This window comes from Podarcis melisellensis (assembly GCF_964234715.1).
Source record: "Podarcis melisellensis genome assembly, chromosome: 1".
NCBI lineage: Eukaryota > Metazoa > Chordata > Lepidosauria > Squamata > Lacertidae > Podarcis > Podarcis melisellensis.
In genome coordinates this window covers 6,733,040-6,754,595 of record NC_138528.1, presented here as the reverse complement: position 1 = coordinate 6,754,595, position 21,556 = coordinate 6,733,040, and the positions used below count along the sequence as shown (strand labels likewise).

The window sequence follows — 21,556 nt, the reverse complement described above, 5'->3', positions numbered from 1 at the left end:
ACCCGCAGCATTCACAACCTGCAGCAGCGTGTCTGCGCACGCACGGGTTGCAATTCAGTGCTTCTGCACATGCACAAAGTGCGATTTAGCGCTTCTGCACAAGCGTGACCCCCGAAACGCGGAAGTAATTTTTTTTCTTCATTTCCCCCCCTAAAAACTAGGTGTGCCCTATGGTCCAGTGCGCCCTATGGAGTGAAAAATACGGTACTTAGGCGTTTGCAAAGCTAAGCAGTGTCCGGTATGGTTTCAAATTGGATGGGGGAACTGCGTGTTGAGATTCCAGTAATGCAGGGGTTGGACTAGATGGCCATAGGGGTCCCCTCCAACTCTGCAATTCTGTAATTAATAAGCAGGTGATACAATGAAGGCATTGGAGAAATAAAGGAAGCAGCATTTGGTGACCTGCAGCCAGATGCAAATAGTGTCGGCGTGAACCTTTGTGAACGCAAATAATCCTTTCAAGCAGTATTTCACAACCTGTTTTTGGACTACAACTCCCATCATCCCTGACCACTGGTCCTGCTAGCTAGGGATGATGGGAGTTGTAGTCCAACACCGTCAAGTAGAGGAAGGCTGCTTGGAAGCCTCCTTTGTTTAGCCCCAACCCAGCAATAATACAGCAGTACAACTGCTAGCCTATTTGCAAAGCTAAGCAGGGTCCTGTATGGTTTCAAATTAGATGGGGCCCTCTGCATGTTGAGGTTCCAGCATTGCAACGGGTTGGACTAGATAACCCTGGGAGTTCCCTTCCAACTCTAGAATTCTTTACTGCCACCATCTTGGGCACCACACCTCTGGCATAGTTTCTCTAGCTTTGTGTGCTCAGCCAACCCTGGTTCAGGGGCACCAGCTGGTATTTAAAGAACCCTTAACCCTAGCAGTAATGTGCTTGTGTTAGAATTCCTGCTCCGTGATTGCAGTCATGGGATTGTTGTCTATCACATGATGGTATACGTTTTAACTCCACAGAGTGGGAAATGACGGAGACAGGATGTTTGTGTTACTGTGTTCCGTGAAGTGGGACTATTGTCCTTTGTTCTTTCTCTTTGCTGTCTGATGCTAGAGAGAGAGGGAGCCATGTTGCAGTGCTCCGTGTGTATTTATAAATAAATGCTGAGTTGCTGAGGTCTGTTACACATGATGCACAAACTCTGCAGATCCCTGAGTGTGCCGGTGTCTGTTGGCATTGGTCGTTGTGATGTTCGGGCTGAAGAAAGCTTTTGAAGCTCCCGAACAATCGACCAGGAGAGAGAGAACATGCCAGTCGGGCATGTGTCTCTACCAGGGTCCTACTCGAGTGTAAGATGAGCTCCTAACAGCTTCCACTTTTTTGCAGGATGAAGACAGCCTTCTTCATTTTTGACATAGCGGAAACAGCTCGTGTGTCTATGGATGTAAAAGCCCAGCTTTATACATACGCTTACAAGGTAGGCACCTTGTATTCTTTAACTTAAAAAATATTTCTAAGGATAGTTTTCTATTTAAGTTACATTATTGTCCAAAGGCTATTCATCAGGAAATAAGAATTTGTTTTAAGTTTTTCATGTGTGCTAAAACTCAGTCTAAGTTTTTTTATTAAAAAAAGTTTGACCACATTAGTCAACAAACATGCATACATATGCTATAATGTTATTGTTTTAGTTAAATAAGTTGTTTAAATTGTTATTAAGGAAATGATTATTTTTCTCCTTCCAATAAAGTGCAGCGCAAAAGTTGTCCAAATATAAACAGTTACTGTATATACTCGCGCATAAGCCGACCCGAATATAAGCCGAGGCACCTAATTTTAGCACAAAAAAACTGGGAAAACTTATTGACTCGAGTATAAGCCGGTTGACCACACCACAAACCTGGTGGTGACATAGCTGTCAACTTTTCCCCTTTTCTTGCGAGGAGTCCTATTCGGAATAAGGGAATTTCCCTTCAAAAAAGGAAAACGTTGACAGCTATGGGTGGTGGCGGCAACGGTTGGAAGGGTCGCAGCGCAGCAGCAGTCACCCGCCTCACTTGAGTATAAGCCGAGGGGGGCTTTTTCAGAAAAAAAAATGTGCTGAAAAAGTCGGCTTATACTCGAGTATACAGTGGTACCTTGGGTTAAGCACTTAATTCGTTCCGGAGGTCCGTTCTTTTTTCTTTTTTATATATTATTATTATTATTTATTTATACAACAAGAAAAACACACACAAAAAAAACAGAAATACCAAATTACACACAAATTACAAAAATAACCATAGACACATAATTTTCTTGGCAAACAATAAAACATCTATTGGTCTTAACACTAAAGACCCAACTTCCCGTCTATTCCATATTTCAAATTCATATTACTTATTGCCAATACACATTTTTTTCATAATTAAACTTATTCTTAATAAGTCTAATTTCTTCTATCTACCTAGCAACTATTACTGAAGTCCGGAGGTCCGTTCTTAACCTGAAACTGTTCTTAACCTGAAGCACCACTTTAGCTAATGCGGCCTCCCGCTGCCGCCGCACCACCGCCGCACAATTTCTGTTCTCATCCTGAAGCAAAGTTCTTAACCTGAAGCACTATTTCTGGGTTAGCGGAGTGTGTAACCTGAAGCGTATGTAACCTGAAGTGTAGGTAACCCGAGGTACCACTGTCTACGGTAACTTACTAAACCTCACAATAATTTCATAATGATCATTCTATGTATTTCTAAAAGTATAACCCAATCAGTAATTTTTGATATACAGTGGTACCTCGGGTTACAGACGCTTCACGTTACAGACTCCCCTAACCCAGAAATAGTACCTCAGGTTGAGAACTTTGCTTCAGGATGAGAACAGAAATCGCGCGGCGGTGGCAGCAGGAGGCCCCATTAGCTAAAGTGGTACCTCAGGTTAAGAACAGTTTCAGGTTAAGAACGGACCTCCGGGACGAATTACGGTAAGTACGTAACCAGAGGTACCACTGTAACTGTAAAAACTACTCTGAAAATTTATTATTCCCAAAATGAAACCTTCATCTGGTTGTAAATATTTGACTGGTGATTTAAATCAATTTGGTTTAAATCAGAACCAATTTGGTTTAAATCTCCCTGTTTGGAAGAGCCTTCAAAACTGAGTTCTCCCCCAATGTCCCTAGCTGTACAGGGAGATTGTCAGCACCCACAAAGTGCACCCGGTCAACTGGCACAAGAACTATGCGATTGCCTGCGAGAGGATGTTGCACCTTCAGCCAGAAAGGGAAGACCCGGAACTGCTGTTGTCAGAAGCCATCAAGCACTTCCTCCTTTACACAGAGAAAGCGGAAGACGAGCCCCAGAAGGGCAGCATTTTGCAAGCCGTAAAACACCTGAAGAAGGAACTTCGGGGGTTGAGACAAATGAAAAAGGGTCGGGAGACTTTTCACAAGGCACAAAGTGAAGGAGCTGTGGACAACACATAGAAAATAACTCTTGGGGAAATAATGAACTGTAAGAAGAAAATGTAAGTTGAACAGTCTATGGGTGGAAGCGAAGTCAACCTCTTGGTTGCTTAAAAAAAATGGGGGGAGGGCAGGCCAGAACGTGTTAAAGAAGGACAGAACATTTTTTATGTATGCTACAACGGCGGCAAGGATACTTATTGCTAAGAGCTGGAAAACCCAAGATCTACCCACACTGGAAGAATGGCAGATGCAGCTGATGGACTATATGCAACTAGCTGAGATGACTGGCAGAATCCGCGACCTGGGAGAGGAGAGGGTTGAAGAAGACTGGAAGAAATTTAAGATTTATTTACAAAAGTACTGTAATTTGGTTGAATCCTAACAAGGAAGCCAGAGCAGAAATAACTGTCTACCATTAAATTATAATTTTTTATTTGAGTTTAACCTAAATACTGCACTTAAGAGCATAAACAAGACGATAATTTGCTTGGAAAAATTCGTTTTTAATGATGAAAGTGGAAGCGGGAGACGTGAGGGAGTCCGCAATAGAATGAAAGGATGTTATGAAACCTATTCTGTTTGTTAAATATGTATCTGTAAAAAATCTTAATAAAAATTTTTATAAAAAAAAAAATAATGATCAGGCCCTAAGCTATTGAAGCTAATGAGGCCTTTGAGATGTCCAGCTGTCCTTTGTCAACAACAAATGGCCGCTGTTGTTTTGTGTTGAATATTTGCTATATGGTAATTGATGGAGCTAACAGGTATCTAAAGCCATTTGCACACTTCAAAATATGTGTTTTATCAATGTAATTGATACAGAAATGAGCAAACCAGTGATATTTTAGGGACCAGACTAGCAGGAGGGGCCCGTGACTTACATCATAGGAGCCTACACAATACAAAGCACTGCTGCTGTATGTAGGTTTTATTTTATTGGTTTTTTATCTTACATTTTGGAAATGTACATCCAGTTTTTTCCCCTTCGAATTTTTTTGGGGGGCCCCCAAGAGAGTGGGGCCCTAAGCTATAGCTTGTTTGTAGGTAAAGGGACCCCAGTCCAGTCGCAGACGACTCTGGGGTTGCGACGTTCATCTCGCTTTATTGGCCGAGGGAGCCGGCGTACAGCTTCCGGGTCATGTGGAACCAGAGCAGCGCATAGAAACGCCGTTTACCTTCCCGCTGGAGCAGTACCTATTTATCTACTTGCACTTTGACGTGCTTTCGAACTGCTAGCTTATACATAAATCTGGCACTGGGGGAGGGTCTAAGAAAGGGGTGAAATGATAGAGGTTTTATGAAATGACATCAAACAAACAAACCAAAACAATGTGTAAGCCGGGAAAGTAGACAGAGAAGCATTTCTCTCTTTGCCAATAGTACTGGTAGCGCTGTGGGTTAAACCACAGATTCTAGGGCTTGCAGATCAAATCCCCGGCGGTTCAAATCCCCGCAATGGGGTGAGCTCCCGTTGCTCGTTCCCAGCTCCTGCCAACCTAGCAGTTTGAAAGCATGTCAAAGTGCAAGTAGATAAATAGGTACCACTCTGGCGGGAAGGTAAACGGCATTTCTGTGCGCTGCTCTGGTTCATCAGAAGCGGCTTAGTCATGCTGGCCACATGACCTGGAAGCTGTACGCCGGCTCCCTCGGCTAGTAAAGCGAGATGAGCGCCGCAACCCCAGAGTCGGCCATGACTGGACCTAATGATCAGGGGTCCCTTTACCTTTACCTTACTGAAACCTTTAGTCCTCCAATGCTCTCAGTAGTTTGTGCACAAATGGAACGGCAGGTGTTTAAAACGGATGAAAGTTTTCTGCGGCCCAAGTGCAACAAATCCATTTTCAGAAAGGAACAGACTTTTTGCAGTCAGAAAAGCAACAGGAAAATGCATTGAGAATTGAAGTGAAGGAGAGACTTGACAGGAAGATGTGCCAACACCCCTCGGCCAGATCAGGAGCGATTGGAGAAGCCGTGCTCATTGCCAAATATGTCCCCTGCAAACGAGTTGATGCAAACTTTCAACGGAATCTCTTGCGGGCCACTAAATCCAGCCCGTTATTTGGAGAGCCCAGCAGCCTCATCGGCACAGCGCTCCTTTCCGTGCGCCATTTGCAGCCTCTGAACAAAAGTTACAAATTTTCTGGTGGCATCCCAGGATTGTTCTAATTATCCAAAGGGGTCGGACCATAAATCAAGCGGTTGAGCGTCCACTTTGCATGCAAAAGGTCCCAGGTTTAATCCCCAGCACCCGTCGGTTGGGCTGGGAATGCCCCCTGCCTGAAACCCTGGCGAGCTGCTGCCAGTCAGTGCAGACAATACTGAACTAGATGGACCATTGGCCTGCCATGGTATAAAGCAGCTTATATCTTCCTGTGAATTCTGGCATTCGGTCTTAATCAGGATTACTCACCATCAATACAAAATTCATTATCCTTATGATGATGGCTACTGCCAGCCAGAGAAGGCAGTACTGGGCTAGATGAACAAATAATCTAACTCTGTATAAGACAGCTTCATAAGCTCATAATGCACTGAATGTAGAGCTGTTGTTGAGTTTGGAAACTGTGGTTAGTACAAAACGCACCCGCTAGGTTGCTAACTGGGACTGGGTGCATTTCGGCTGTTTTAAGACAGCTGTACTAGCTCCCCATCTCTTTTGGGTTGGTGGGTAAGTGGGCTAATTCAGGGTGCTGTTTTTGACTCTTAAACACCCCCAACCTGCCTGGCTTGTCTCTTACATCCATCTCCAGTGCCTGTTAGCTTCCTCCTCCTTAATCTCAGAGTTGCCCTTGTAGAACTCAGCAGGGAGGAGGATGGAGACAAAAACTAGAATTAGTTGAACCCGGTGCTATTTTTCCAGAAAAAGAGGTGCTGGATCTCACTGTGAACACCTCCCTCATTCTTTTGGAAGGGCAATTTTCTAATGCTCCTCTACATTTGCTTTTTTTATGTGTATATTGCCATTTTGTTTTCGTTTTTCATTGTGTTAGCTGCTCTGGGAGGTGTTTTTCTTAACCTGTGGGTGCACGATCGTTCATCGAATAAACAGATAAATTACCCTGTTTTCCTGCCTGTTTTGTAGCATCCTCTTGCCGCTGCAAAATCGCTTAGAGTGAATAGACAGTTGCAGTGCCTGCAAACAGTCAGGTTGTTTATCCATAGCATCGACCAGAGGAGGAATGACCGCCATCTTTGTCCCTGCCTGTTGCCCATGCATGCTGGAGCTGATGCGAGTTGGGACTCCAGGGACAATTCTGGTGCAAGGACAAAAGGACCACCTGAACAGCCCCTCGCCCTCTTACCCACACCTGGAAACTCCATACTTGGGGCAAAGTGTCCTGCTCCCAAAACACTGCCTGCAGGGAAAGGGCCAGAGTCTCTTGAAACAGGGTTAATAATAATAATAATAATAATAATAATAATAATAATAATATGCCCCCCTTATGACTGGGTTGCCCCAGTCACTCTGGGCAGCTCCCAACAAAATCTTAAAACCACATTGAAACACCAGCCATTAAAAACTTCCTTGAGCAGGGCTGCCTTCAGATGTCTCCTAAAAGTCAAATACAGTGGACGCTCAGGTTGCAAACATGATCTGTGTGGCATGCACTTTCGCAACCCGCAGCAATGCGTCTGCACACGCACAGGTTGCGATTCGGCATGTATTCGCAAAGCACGATTTAGCGCTTCTGTGCATGCGCGGCTGCTGAAACCCGGAAGTAACCCATTCCGATACTTCTGGGTTTCGGCGGTCCGTAACCCGAAAAAATGCAGCATGAAGCATTTGTGACCCGAAGTATGACTGTAGTTGTTTATCTGTTTGATATCTGACAGAAGGGTGTTCTGCAAGGCAGGTGCCACTACCGAGAAGACCCTCTGTCTGGTACCCGTAGAATGTCACCAGGTGCCTGAGTCTCCCAGTAACCCCAACCCTTATTTCATTACCGAACTGATTGCCCGACCCTGGTTGCCCTCTGGAAAGCAAAGCTCCGCTTGCCACCAAACATCCACCCAGCGCGTCCAGAGTGAGGCCTCCTCATTCCTTGCAGCGGCCGCGGTGCTCGAAGGAAGCCAATGGGCAGAAGTTTAATTCCGGCGGTCCTCCTGGGGCCACCGGCCTCCCCGAGTTTCTCAAACAACCAGGGGCCGTCCTTGTTCCCTTCGTCTCAGTTGCACAAACCGGTTGCCAAGTAAACACATTTCTGCATTTTCCTAATTACTTTCCTATTTGCGTTTTGCCTCCCCTGTTTGTTCCTTTTGCAGATCTGGTCCTTGTAATTAGCTGCCGGTCCTGCTGCTCACATGTTGAAAAGGAGAATTTGTGGAAAGCGAATAGGGGGAGAGTGTTTTTCTTTTCACCCTCTTTTTTTCTCTCTCTCTCTTGTGTGCGTGTGCTGGGTTTTTCTTAAACCCTTCCCCCCCTAATTTTATTTTATTTTTTGTTAAAAGAATCTCCCCCCACTCCACGCACCGCCTCCTCGCTTGCGGACTAAAAGGGGACGGCGTTAAGAAATGCAAATAATGGCTCTTTATTTGATTATGACAGTTAATTAATAGCAACCTGTTTTAATGAATTAAGTCACTCAGGGCCCTTCAGCACTTGGGTAAGTAGTAGCCAGAATCTGTAGGGATTCTCAGCCCCCCTGCACCCTGCTCCAATTGTGTAGCCGCTAGACTCCAGAGCACTTACGCAGGCCCCTGTATAGAAATGTCCGCTTAATGAAGAGGGAAGGTTTTAGGAGCTCGCTTGGCATTCAAAGATCACTGGCGAGCTATTCAGGGGCGGAGGGGGGGAGAGAGCCCCCACACCCCCACCCCACCCCGACTATTCCTCCTTACGAGGAATAGTCACAGTTCCGCACCATTGTTCTAGCCAAGGTCCTTGATCAAAAAGGCCTCCTGGTGAACTCGACTGGGCTCCCTTTCAGACGACGGCCATAATTAAAACCACTAATTCTCTTTTAAAAGTGCTACAGGATGCTATTGCGGGCCCCTGTTTTGGAGTGTCCTTTGTGATGTCATAAGCCGTTGAGGGCAGGGAGTTGGGCTTGTATGATGGGACGGGGAGCTCTTTTTTTCTTGAGACCAAGAGGTGCCCGTCACCAAGTTTGCTCTGCAACAAGGGTTCCTGTGACAGCCGTTGACGAGGTCTTGACTACTGCACAATCCCCAAACCCTCCATCTGCCTCCTTGTCCGCTGCAGCCAGGAAATAAATCTCAAAGGGAGATGGATGAGAGGGGAGGCGGGCGGGCTGGGAGAGGGTGGTGGCAGTGGGGCTAATGGTGGGGGCTGGAGTTTCGTTGACTGATCGGCCAGGGCTTTATTGGTCTTGGCGTGACACCAAGGGAGACAATCCTGCGCTCCCTTTCTCCGGCGGTTTGAAGATGCCCACTGGAGCCTGCCGGGCTCAGAGCACGGCCTTTTGAACAGCATCAATGGACGCAACAGTTCAGCTGTTAGGGGGACAAATAAACGAAGGAGGGCTCATTAAGACCTTTTTTTGGCTGTCTCGGTGCCTTTTGCCCTTTTATCACACGGCCTTATTAGTCTCCTACTCATCTTGAACCGGGAGGGGATGAATAGGAGTTGTCGAGCGCTAATTGGCAAAGACTTTTAATCATAGGCTAAGGACTTTCGCTGACTTGAAAGTAACTTCTCCATGGGAAGGGGCCAAGAAGAAATCACAAGTCGTTCCTCTTCCCCACCCCTTCGCTCTTGTCTACAAAAGCATTATCGGAGGGGGAGAGAGAGAGAAAGAAAGAAAGAGAGAGAAAGAGAAAGAGAGCGCGCTAGCTTAGTACTTGGTAATAAAAAAATGGAAAAAAATGTGAAGTTAAGCAACCGTTTGTTCGCCTTTAAAGGCACCTACTTTTAAAAGGCAGCGGTGCTGCTCCACAGCATTCACAGTTGCTCAGTCCCAAGGAGTTTGGGCAGACCTGCTCGCGAGTAAGCATGCTGGGGTGGCCATTTTAGGACCCAATATTGCTTCAGAAGATAAAAACGGGTGCCCTTCTTTTATGGAAATAGAACACAAATAAATCTGGCACCAAGAGAAGTATGTTCATTTCCCTCCTGCCAAAATGTCTTGCGCTTTTCTCGAGTACAATTAAGAACCACCAATCTCTGTGATTTTTCAGGATGCTGTGAAAATCTGCTCTACGTAAAAGTACTGTTGTCACATTTTCCAATACTCAGCATATAAGCACACCGCTGGGCAAGCTGTTAGATTATTTTGCTCATTTGTCTTTGTAATAGAATACTATTCTAAAACATGTTATAGTATATAATGTAAACATCTGCGTAAAAAAGTCTCATCAACTTTATTATCTTGTTAAACTAATTAGACCATATAAGGGGCCTGCCGTATAAAACACTATTTTCAAATGTTTAAAAACTATTTTACATTGAGAGTATAAATATATAATATAATTCACACAATGTCTTAATAGTTGATCCTTAGCGTACATAATTATGACAGTACAGTCACAATTCTGGCATCTAGATTGTAAGTGTGTGTGTGTAAAAAAAGTATTTGCACTTAAATCCTCACTGATCTTTCTATTTAAGATATTTCTCAACTGCTTATCGAACCCAAGTAAAATCTCCAGCGACGGCATTTGAAAAGCAGACTGCTTGATAGATTAAAGTATGCCTTAGGAGAAAGGTTTACACCTGCCTCCTGCTAAATCAACGCGATGTGACAGAGGTGTGTAAAATTATTATTCATGGTGTGTGGGGAAAAGTGAACAGAGAAAAGTTGTTCTTCCTGTCTCTAATATCAGAACTCGGGGGGAATCCAGGGAAGCTGAATGTTGGAAGACTCACCATGACTATGGAATGGTCACCAACTTGGATGACTTTAGAAGAGGAGAAGATCCTTGGAGGAGAATGAGGCCAGCACTGGCTGGCAGCCACAATGTATATGTTCTGCCAGCACTATCTGAGACTGGACAAGACTGAATACCAGTTGCTAGAAATAGGAGGGAGGGGAGAGGGCTGTTGCGTTCAGCTCCAACTTAAGAGCTTCCCACGAGCACCTGGTTGGCATCTGATGGGCAGCAGGTTCTTCTTATGTACTTGGTTGGGCAATGTCTAAAAGGAAAAGGGCCAACTCTTATAAGGCAGCTTCCTTTATCCAGTGGGTAGAGATCCTTCATTAGCAAATCAGGATCTGCACAGGAGTGTCAGGCCTAATCAACGCTTCAACTCAGGTCTTGACCCTACGAAGCAGTTGCCAAGACTAAAGGTCCACTGCCTAAGCCTCCTGCTCCACCTGGTCCTTCCCAAGCAATCTGAGACTCCTCCGACGTTTCTCTGCTCTCTTCATGCCTTTTCTGGTCCTGGGGAGACCGGGGACGGGGAGCCTGTCACAGCAGGAGCGAGAGACACCTGTGCCTCTTCACCAGCCTGACTCATCTCTGCCTCTTGGCCTCCCTCCTCTCCTGCTTCAGCTTCTACCTCTGATTCTGAACTTCTCTCTGCCATGGATTCTCCTTGCTCACTAAGCCCTGTTACATCTTCTGCTTCTGACTCCTCCTCTTCCCAGTCTTCTCCTTCTAACCGTTCATCATTGTCCCACCACCACACTAAGCCATCTTTCCTTTTGGGTTCTCCAGCTGGTTCCTCCCACCATTCCTCTACACCCAACCAGTCCATGACACGGATGGGGGCAAAGCTAGAAATAGCTGACTCAGCCTGCCATTGGCTCTGGCGCCCCCTGCTGTTGGGCTCCCAGCTTCCTGCCCTACCAGTTCCCCTGGGTGCCAGCCAACATGGAGGAGATCACTGGTTTGTTCCCCAGTGTCTCCAGGTGGAAAGATCTTGAATAGCAGGACCTGGAAATAATATCTGCTTGGAGAAATTTATGCAACATCAAAGTAGACTGACTGGCAGCTACAGTCTTTCCCCACAGGGCTCTTTAGACTGTAGCATTTATCCATTTGCCATGAGCTAGACCCAAACTTTCTTGAACTATGGACTTTTTACAATGGGACAGGTCAGTCGTGAATCAACCTCAGTCCCCATTGATTTCAGTGGGACCTCAGTGGAAGCAACGTACAGTGCGATTCTACTCAGAAGTAAGCTTTATTCAATTCAATAGGGCTTCCTCCACAGTAAGTGGGGCTAGGTTTGCAGCCTTTGTCTGGATCCTACCCAATATCTTCCCCATGGCTCAAAGCAGTGAGCAACCACGTGCTCAAAGAACAACCAGGCAAATGCTCAATAGCTGGAGACCATCAGATGTGGGTTGAACACAATGTGAAAAAGGATATAGGAGGGTGTCTTAGCAGATCACAAGCTTAACTCGAGTCAACAGTGTGATGCAGTAGCAAAAGAAAGCTAATGCTCTTCTAGGCAGCATCAACAGAAGTATAGTGTCCCCATCAAGGGAACTAATAGTACCACGTGGGTGGCGCTGTGGTCTAAACCACAGAGCCTAGGGCTTGCCGATCAGAAGGTCGGCTGTTTGAATCCCCACGACAGAGTGAGCTCCCGTTACTCTGTCCCTGCTCCTGCCAACCTTGCAGTTCGAAAGCACGTCAAAGTGCAAGTAGATATATAGGTACCGCTCCGGCAAGAAGGTAAACGGCATTTCCGTGCGCTGCTCTGGTTCGCCAGAAGCGGCTTAGTCATGCTGGCCACATGACCCGGAAGCTGTACGCCGGCTCCCTCGGCCAATAAAGCGAGATGAGCGCACAACCCCAGAGTCGTCCACGACTGGACCTAATGGTCAGGGGTACCTTTACCTTTTTATTCTGCCTTGGTCAGACCACACCTGGAAAGCTGTGTCCAGTTCTGGGTGCCACAATTTAAGAAGGATGTTGACAAGCTGGAACATGTGCAGAGGAGGGTGAGCAAGATGATCAAGGGTCTGGAAACCAAGCCATATGAGGAGCGGTTGAAGCAGCTGGGCATGTTTAGCCTGGAAAAGAGGAGCTGTGATAGCTGTCTTCAAATATCTGAAGAACACGGGGGATGGAGCAAGCTTGTTTTCAACTGCTGCAGAGAGAAGGACCTGAATCAAAGGATTCAAATGACAAGAAAAGAGATTAGGAAGATCTTTCTGACAGCAAGAGCAGTTTGACAGTGGAACGGATCACCTCGGAAGGTGGTGGACTCTCCTCCGCTGGAGTTTCCTAAACAGAAACTGGATGGCCACCTAGCTGTGATCCCTGCACTGCAGAGGGTTGGACTAAATGGCCTTTGGGGGTCCCTTCCAACTATCTACAATTCTATGACTCCAAGAATGTTTTGATCAAACCTGGGCCGCCGTGCTAGCTGCATATTACCGCTGTCAGGTTGACCCTCTCTGTAGGAGATCAGTGCAAACCTCACCCCCCACACCCTGCCAAGATACCATAATTATTTCTCAAGTTATATATTTTTTGTTTCTTTTCTCTTTTCCCCCCTAATGTGCCATCAGCGGTTTCCTGATAAGAGCCCACATTTTAAGTAGTATTATGCTAAGTAATTATTTGTACCGGATGGGAAATTAAACAAATTTTTGCACAGCCATGAAATTATGCCTGCCACGTATTTACTTTGGTGACAGATTTTTTTTTTTTAGTTTGGACAGGCTGGGTGGCAGGGGAACAAAAAAGCAAAAAACAAAAAAACCGCAGAGAACCAAGAATAATAACTCCCCCCTCGCCCCCCCCCACAAAAAACCCCTACCATAGGTAAGTCCTTGTAGCAAAATTTATTTGGCTGGATCAAATATTAAACCTGCTACTCCAAATTTCACGCTTTGGATTCCTAAAGCAGATGCGAGCGGAAGCTGCCAAATTTTAATTGGAGGCAGCGTGGCCTGTGCTTGCGGCTTCTCTCCAGCAGAGGGCAGGCCAGAGAAGACAAGGGGAGCATCTTTCTCCATTTGCAAAAAATAAAAGGGGGGGGGCATCTTTGACAGAGGCAGCCTTGCAATTGTTTCCTTCAAAATATGTAGCCGCATGCTTGCGTGTGCGTATTTACATTTTGGAATGTGTTTCAGAATGCGGGCGTCAGATTTAAAACTTCCCTTCTCCTCGCCGGCACGGTGGAGACGCCTTTGGAGGCGCGCTCTCCTCTGTTTACAGATGCAAGTTGCTAAATGGTTGGATTTAATTGTCACACTAGAATGAGCCCTTGCATCTCCTTCCTCTTCTTCTTCAAATGACTTTTCTTTTTCTTTTTCTAATGGTAAGAAGGGGGAAAAGGAAATATGCCACCTTTTAAAGACCCAGGGAGGAGAGGGGAAGCAGAAATGTCAATACACACAGAAAGACATGCCAGTAGTTCCTTTGTTGTTATTGTTGTTTAGTTGTTTAGTTGTGTCCGCCTCTTTGTGACCCCCTGGACCAGAGCACGCCAGGCACTCCTGTCTTCCACTGCCTCCCGCAGTTTGGTCAGACTCATGCTGGTCCCTTCGAGAACACTGTCCCACCATCTCGTCCTCTGTCGTGCCCTTCTCCTTGTGCCCTCCATCTTTCCCAACATCAGGGTCTTTTCCAGGGAGTCTTCTCTTCTCCTGAGGTGGCCAAAGTCTTGGAGCCTCAGCTTCAGGATCTGTCCTTCCATTATGCACTCAGGGCTGATTTCCTTCAGAATGGACAGGTTGGTTCTTCTTGCAGTCCATGGGACTCTCAAGGTAGTTCCTTGGTTTTTATCAAATACCCAACTCAGTGCTGGATTTACGTATAAGCTAAAACAAGCTAAAGCTTAAGGCCCCACTCTCTTAGGGGCTCCCAAAAAATTTAAAGGGGAAAAACTGGATGTACATTTCCAAAATATAAGATAAAAAACCAAACAAAATAAAACCTACATACAGCAACAGTGTTTTTGGTGTTGTGTAGACTCCGATGAAGGGACATGGGTGGTGCTGTGGGTTAAACCACAGAGCCTAGGACTTGCTGATCAGAAGGTTGGCGGTTCGAATCCCCACGACGGGGTGAGCTCCCGTTGCTCGGTCCCTGCTCCTGCCAACCTAGCAGTTTGAAAGCACGTCAAAATGCAAGTAGATAAATAGGTACCGCTCCAGTGGGAAGGTGTTTCCGTGCGCTGCTCTGGTTCGCCAGAAGCGGCGTAATCATGCTGGCCACATGACCCAGAAGCTGTACGCCGGCTCCCTCGGCCAATAAAGCGAGATGAGCGCCACAACCCCAGAGTCGGCCATGACTGGACCTAATGTTCAGGGGTCCCTTTACCTTTTCCTAGGCTCCTATGATGTAAGTCAAGGTCCCCGCCTGCTAGCCTGCTCCCTAAAATATCCCTGGTTTGCTCCTTTCTATATATAGGGTGCCTACATTCTGCATGGACTGTTTGCATGGCAACAAGTGCAAATGGCTTTAGATACATAACTGTTAGGTCAGTGATGGCCAAACTTCACCCTCCAGCTGTTTTGGGACTACAATTCCCATCATCCCTGGCTAACGGGACCAGTGGTCAGGGATGATGGGAATTGTAGTCCCAAAACAGCTGGAGGGCCAAGTTTTGCCATCACTGTATTAGGTCCATAAATTACCATATAGCATATATTCAACACACACAAAAGCGACGATTTGTTGTTGACAAAGGACAGCTGGACATATCAAGGGCCCCAATACCTTCAGTAGCTTAGGGCCTCATCCAACCTAAATCCGGCCCTGACCCAACTAGATATATGAGCAGTGAAACTTGGCATTTAGATTTTATGCATTTATTTATGACTGCAGTTATTTCCCCTGCTTTTCTCCAAGTTATTATTTCTTTTATTTTAATTGTTGCTGTTCTATTTAATGGTTGCTGTCCTCCAGCCCATCATGGCTCATAGAATCGTAGAGTTGCAAAGTTTCCCAGGGGTCATCTAGTCCAACCCCCTGCAAGGCAGGAATCTCACCTAAAGCATCCATGACTGATGGCCCTCCAACCTCTGCTTAGAAACCTCCAAGGAAGGAGAGTCCACCACCTCTCATGGGAGACTCTTCCACTGTCAAACAGCTCTTACTGTCAGAAAGCTATTCCTGAAGTTTTGCTGGAATCTCCTTTCCTGTAACTTGAAGCCATGGGTTCGAGTCCTACCCTCCAAAAGTTTTTCTGCTCAGTGGGTCGGTGCATCTGGCTATTAAGCAGAAGGTTGGTGGTTCAAGCCCACCCAGAGACGGCTGTGGGCAAGATTCCTGCATTGTTGGGGGTTGGACTTGATGACCCTTGGGGTCCCTTCCAACTAGGATTCTGTGATATGATATGCCACCTTTCTCCTCCTTTCGCCAGGGTGGTGTAGTGGTTAAGAGCGGTGGACTCGTAATCTGGTGAACCGGGTTCGCTTCCCCGCTCCTCCACATGCAGCTGCTGGGTGACCTTGGGCCAGTCACACTTCTTTTACGTCTCTCAGCCTCACTCACCTCACAGAGTGTTTGCTATGGGGGAGGAAGGGAAAGGAGAATGTTAGCCGCTTTGAGACTCCTTAAAGGGAGTGAAAGGCGGGATATCAAATCCAAACTCTTCTTCTTCCTCTTCTTGTATGTGATGCCAATAACAGGTTTGATGATGATAATGAATAAACCGTGAGACAATCAATCAAACCATGTACCTCGAATTCCCAATCCACAGAGCCACTCCAGGAGGATACAATTGCCGATGGTATCTAAAGCTATTGAAAGACCAGGGAGGATCAACAATGGCCACATCCTAACCTGACCTACCTCACAGGGTTGTTGTGGCCTGTGGAGAAGGGGTTTGGCTGGGGAGAGTTCCAGGGTCCAGGCTGAGAGGCCCAGGAGGCTGAGTTCAGCTGCTAGGAATGAGGTTCGTCACCGTTGCATTAAGTATTAATATTTCATTAAGTGAATTCCATTCATAAAAGAGGGGTGGGGTGGGGTGGGAGAGAGAGAACAAAAGAAAAAAAAGTGAGTGAGAATGACAAAAAGGGGGGAGGACACCCCCTTACCATACATGTGTATATTCTGATTATCCTAATAATACACATATAATTGCCAATAACCTAATGTGTAAACTCATTCCAAATATCATTGCATTTATCCAAAGAAAGTCTGGGTCTATAAGCTGTTGCCAATGTTGCCATGTTGTCAAGCCATCAATGAAGGGGAATCAATCATCTCTCTATTCTTCCAGTTCATCAGTTTCAGCCTCAGCACACAGAATCCATTTTCACTGCCCTGTTGTCAATTTCCATACAATGGGTATACAGTGGTACCTCGGGTTAAGTACTTAATTCATTCCAGAGGTCCGTACTTAACTTGAAACTGTTCTTAACCTGAAGCACCGCTTTAGCTAATGGGGCCTCCTGCTGCTTCCGCGCCGCCAGAGCACGATTTCTGTTCTCATCCTGAAGCAAAGTTCTTAACCTGAAGCACTATTTCTGCGTTAGCAGAGTCTGTAACCTGAAGCGCATGTAACCTGAAGCGTATGTAACCCGAGGTACCACTGTATAGTTCAAGAGCATATTCACCTCTGAAAATCTTAATTTTTCCCTATAAAAAGGTAAAGGGACCCCTGACCGTTAGGTCCAGTCGTGGCCGACTCTGGGGTTGCTGCACTCATCTCACTTTATTGGCCGAGGGAGCCGGCGTACAGCTTCCGGGTCATGTGGCCAGCAGGACTAAGCCGCTTCTGGCGAAGCAGAGCAGTGCACGGAAACGCCATTTTCCTTCCTGCCGGAGCGGTACCTATTTATCTACTTGCACTTTGACGTGCTTTCGAACTGCTAGGTTGGCAGGAGCAGGGACCGAGCAACGGGAGCTCACCCCGTCGCGGGGATTTGAACCGCCGACCTTCTGATCGGCAAGTCCTAGGCTCTGTGGTTTAACCCACAGCGCCACCCGCACCCCCTTTACCTTTTAAGGGGGTCCAATGGATTCTTAATAGCAGTTTCTGTTGTATAAGTCTTGGTGTAAGATCTTAAACTTAAACCCCTGCAGCTGGGGTGGCACTGGGGTAACGGCAACAGCCTCTGTGATGATCCTCCTGAGAAGCAGAGCTTTGTGTGCTGGTCTTACTTTCCCTGCTGCCCTCAGTTGTGCTGGTGGGCATGCTGTCCTGTCCAGCAGTGCTGAAGTTAACTTGGACTGCCAGAGCAGTCAGTTTCTCTTACCTGTGATGGCTCCTTCTGGACAGGGCTACCATAGGCTATAAGCCCCCATAGCTATGACCAGTGCCGGATTCACGTATAAGCTAAACAAGCTATAGCTCAGGGCCCCACTCTCTTGGGGCCCCCAAAAAAAATTAAAGGAGAAAGAACTGGATGTACATTTCCAAAATATAAGATAAAAAACAAATAAAATGAAACCTACATACAGCAACAGTGTTTTGTGTTGCATAGGCTCCTATGAGGTAAGTCATGGGCCCCGCCTGCTAGCCTGCTCCCTCAAATATCTCTGGTTTGCTCCTTTCTATATATAGGGTGCCTACATTCTGCATGGATGGGTTCCATGGCAACATGTGCAAATGGCTTTAGATACCTATTAGGTCCATCAATTACTGTATACCATATATTCAGCACACACAAAAGTGACAATTTGTTGTTGACCAAGGACAGCTGGACATATAAAGGGCCCCATTACCTTCAGTAGCTTAGGGCCTCATAAAACCTAAATCCAGCCCTGGCTATGTCCCACTTTCACTATCAGATGCAGAATGCTTCTGAATGCCAGCCACTGGTGATCACAGGTTAATAATAATAATAATAATAATTTATTTATTTGTACCCCACTGATCTGGCTGGGCTTCTCCAGCCACTCTGGGCGGCTTCCAACAAAATATTAAAATACCATAATACATCAAACATTAAAAGCTTCTTTAAACAGGGCTGCCTTCAGATGTCTTCTAAAAGTCTGGTAGTTGTTGTTCTCTTTGACATCTGGTGGGAGGGCTCTAGATACCTATTAGGTCCATCAATGACCTTATAGCATATAGTCAACACAAAAAACATTGACAAGTGGGCACAATCTTCTCCTTGGCCTGAACCAGCTAGATGTCTGGGTCCAGCCTTGACCACAGTTCCTGCAGAGACATCTAAGGCAGGTGGAGGCAGGAATGCCAACTTTGAATTTTGGAAGTGCAGGCTCCCTGTCAGATAACAGCAAACAAACAAACAAACAAAAAACCTTGCATAGACAAAGAATGAAGGGGGTTCCATTTGATGTCAAGGCGCTGATTTCACAGGCCTTCTCCAAAATGTGGCAGTGATGCTCACAGGACAGTTTTTCTAGCAACAGAAGGGCAATCGGGATGAAAGATGCAGTGGTCCTCTGCAAACGACATGCCTTGATGAGAAAACCACCTCTCAACAAATGTAGAGAGGAATTTGTTTTTCTTTCTCTTTTTAGGTAAAGAGACCACTGACCATTAGGTCCGGTCGTGGCCGACTCTGGGGTTGCAGCGCTCATCTCGCTTTACTGGCTGAGGGAGCCAGTGTACAGCTTTCGGGTCATGTGGCCAGCATGACTAAGCCGCTTCTGGCGAACCGGAGCAGAGCATGGAAACTCCGTTTACCTTCCTGCCGGAGCAGTACCTACTTATCTACTTGCATTTTGTGCTTTCGAACTTCTAGGTTGGCAGGAGCAGGGACTGAGCAACGGGAGCTCACCCCGTGCATGGGGATTCGAACTGCCGACCTTCTGATCGGCAAGTCTTAGGCTCTGTGGTTTAACCCACAGCGCCACCTGCGCCCCTTTCTCTTTTTAGTTATATTTTATTAAAGTTCAGAAGTTTCACATATACACTCCAATCCGCAATAACTTTTTCTTTCGTTTTGTTGACTTTCCACCCCGTTTTCCATGGTATTTTTTCATTTCTCCCCCTTTGCTGCACCGTATCTTCTGTCTCTTAAAGGTAAAGGGACCCGTGACCATTAGGTCCAGTCATGGCCAACTCTGGGGTTGCGGCAATCATCTCACTTTATTGGCCAAGGGAGCTGGCGTACAGCTTCCGGGTCACGTGGCCAGCATGACTAACTAAGCCGCTTCTGGTGAACCAGAGCAGTGCACAGAAAAACACCATTTACCTTCCCACTGGAGTGGTACCTATTTATCTCCTTGCACCTTCTGAATCGCAAGCCCAAGAGCACCACCCGCATCCCTCTGTCTCTTACACCATTACAATAATCTCTAATTCCTTCTGCTGCTCATAGTTCAAATCCTGCTTGCGAATTCATCATACTGTAGTTATTTCTTTAAGTCATCCGAATGAGTCCTTCTGTCTTCCTCAAGCCCAGGGAGTCAACCGAGTGGAAATGCTACTTCCATCCTTAATCAACAGATGAAATTAAAGTTGTTGAAAGATGCCTGTGAAACCAGGATCTTTCCACCCTTCCACAAAACTATCATCATTTAGGTTCGCTAACTTTGCCAATTCTTTGTTTATCCATTCTTCTTCGGTGGAAAAATCTTCTTCCTTCTACTTTTGTGCATAATGAATCTGCTTTTCCCTTTTCATCTCAGTCCTCTGTCCCACCTGCCCCAAACCAACTCCATCCCAGTTTCTCATGAGAATAAGCCAGCGCTCTGAAGATTCACTGCTTAGGAGATAACATTTGCCACGTGGGACTACATAACACCGGTCCTGAGAGATCTGTGTTGGCTCCCAGTACATTTCCGAGCGCAATTCAAAGTGTCAGTGCTGACCTTTAAAGCCCTAAATGGCCTCGGTCCTGTATACCTGAAGGAGCATCTCCACCCCCATCGTTCTGCCCGGACACTGAGATCCAGCACTGAGGGCCTTCTGGCGGTTCCCTCATTGCAAGAAGTGAGGTTACAGGGAACCAGGCAGAGGACCTTCTTGGTAGTGGCGCCCGCCCTGTGGAACACCCTCCCTTCAGATGTGAAGGAAATAAGCAGCTATCTTCTCTTTAAAAGATATCTGAAGGCAGTCCTGTTTAGGGAAGTTTCTAATATTTAATGCTGTATTGTTTTTAACACTCGATTGGGAGCCGCCCACAGAGGCTGGGGAAACTCAGCCAGATGGGTGGCGTATAAATTATTATTATTATTATTATTATTATTATTATTATTATTATTATTATTATTCATTCTCCCCTTCTTGGTTGAAAGGAGATTGCAGGCAGACCTTGGTGCCAAAGATAGCTAAAAGGCGTCTTGCTTGCCTGGTGTATATGTGACTTCCTCCTGCTGCAGACTGCAATGTCCCTTCCAGTTCTGTCATCTTTTTCCGCTGCTGGGGACCTGGGATCTCCTCTAACCGCATGGAAACGCCGCTCTGACTTCCTTGGCTCCGCACAAACGTCACGGATTGTCAAGCCTCCTTCATTAACACTCCTTTCTCTTTTCCTTTTTCTTTGCGCCGAAGAAACCTTTAAACCTCTAAATCTCCCTCCTGCGAGCCAACCTGCGCGTCTCATGCTCGCCGTGCGTCTGCAAGCATGCGCTTAGCAACGATCCCAGATATAATTGGAAATTTAATAAAGCTGCTAAAATATTTGGTGGGTTTCAGCTTTTCTTCTGCTCTCAGCAAGAAGCGAGGCCTTCCTGGTTTCACAGGCATCTTTCAACAACTTTAATTTCATTTGTCGATTAAGGATGGAAGTAGCATTTCCACTCGGTTGACTTAACTGGGCTTGAGGAAGACAAAAGGACTCATTGTTTGAAACGTTCGGGAGTGGTTTGATAGTCTCTCCCCCCCCCATCCCCACTCTGACTCTCTCTCTCTCTCTCTTTCAGTTGTATTTTCTAAAGCCAGACATTAAGCCGTAGGTGGCATTCTTTACATCTGACGTCGAAGCGCTTTTGTCAGGTGTTGAGTTGACAGGATTTACCAGAAGCTCATTTTAGATGCGAGGAGCACTGAAAGAGAAGAGGAGGAGGAGGAAAATGCTCCTCTCGTAGACTGGGATGTGCTAGTATGGTTGAACATCCCTAGCTGGCTAACTGTTGCTTACCACACAGAGCACTGGCAGATGTTCAAGGGAAATTACTTGATGTTCAAGGCAAATTATAGCCCCAGGGCAAAGGCCATTTCCTCATTCTTGACGGGTGGACTTTCTCAACTCACTTATCAAGGAACTGATAAAAGGTAAAGGGACCCCTGACCATTAGGTCCAGTTGTGACTGACTCTGGGGTTGCGGCGCTCATTTCGCTTTATTGGCCGAGGGAGCGTACAGCTTCCAGGTCGTGTGGCCAGCAGGACTAAGCCGCTTCTGGCGAACCAGAGCAGCACACAGAAACGCCA

The 21,556-nt window shown here is 46.3% G+C and overlaps 1 protein-coding gene across 1 annotated transcript in view; it reads left to right on the top strand.

Annotated features, from left to right (window-relative positions):
• TMEM260 (transmembrane protein 260) overlaps nt 1-3,458 on the top strand; it is a 61,026-nt gene extending 57,568 nt beyond the window's left edge. Inside the window, exons 15-16 of the mRNA XM_081911419.1 lie at nt 1,337-1,427; nt 3,111-3,458. Of these exons, the coding sequence (XP_081767545.1) occupies nt 1,337-1,427; nt 3,111-3,413 (394 nt within the window). The 3' untranslated portion in view covers nt 3,414-3,458. The remainder of the gene's footprint in view (nt 1-1,336; nt 1,428-3,110) is intronic.
• The last annotated feature ends 18,098 nt before the right edge of the window (nt 3,459-21,556 follow it).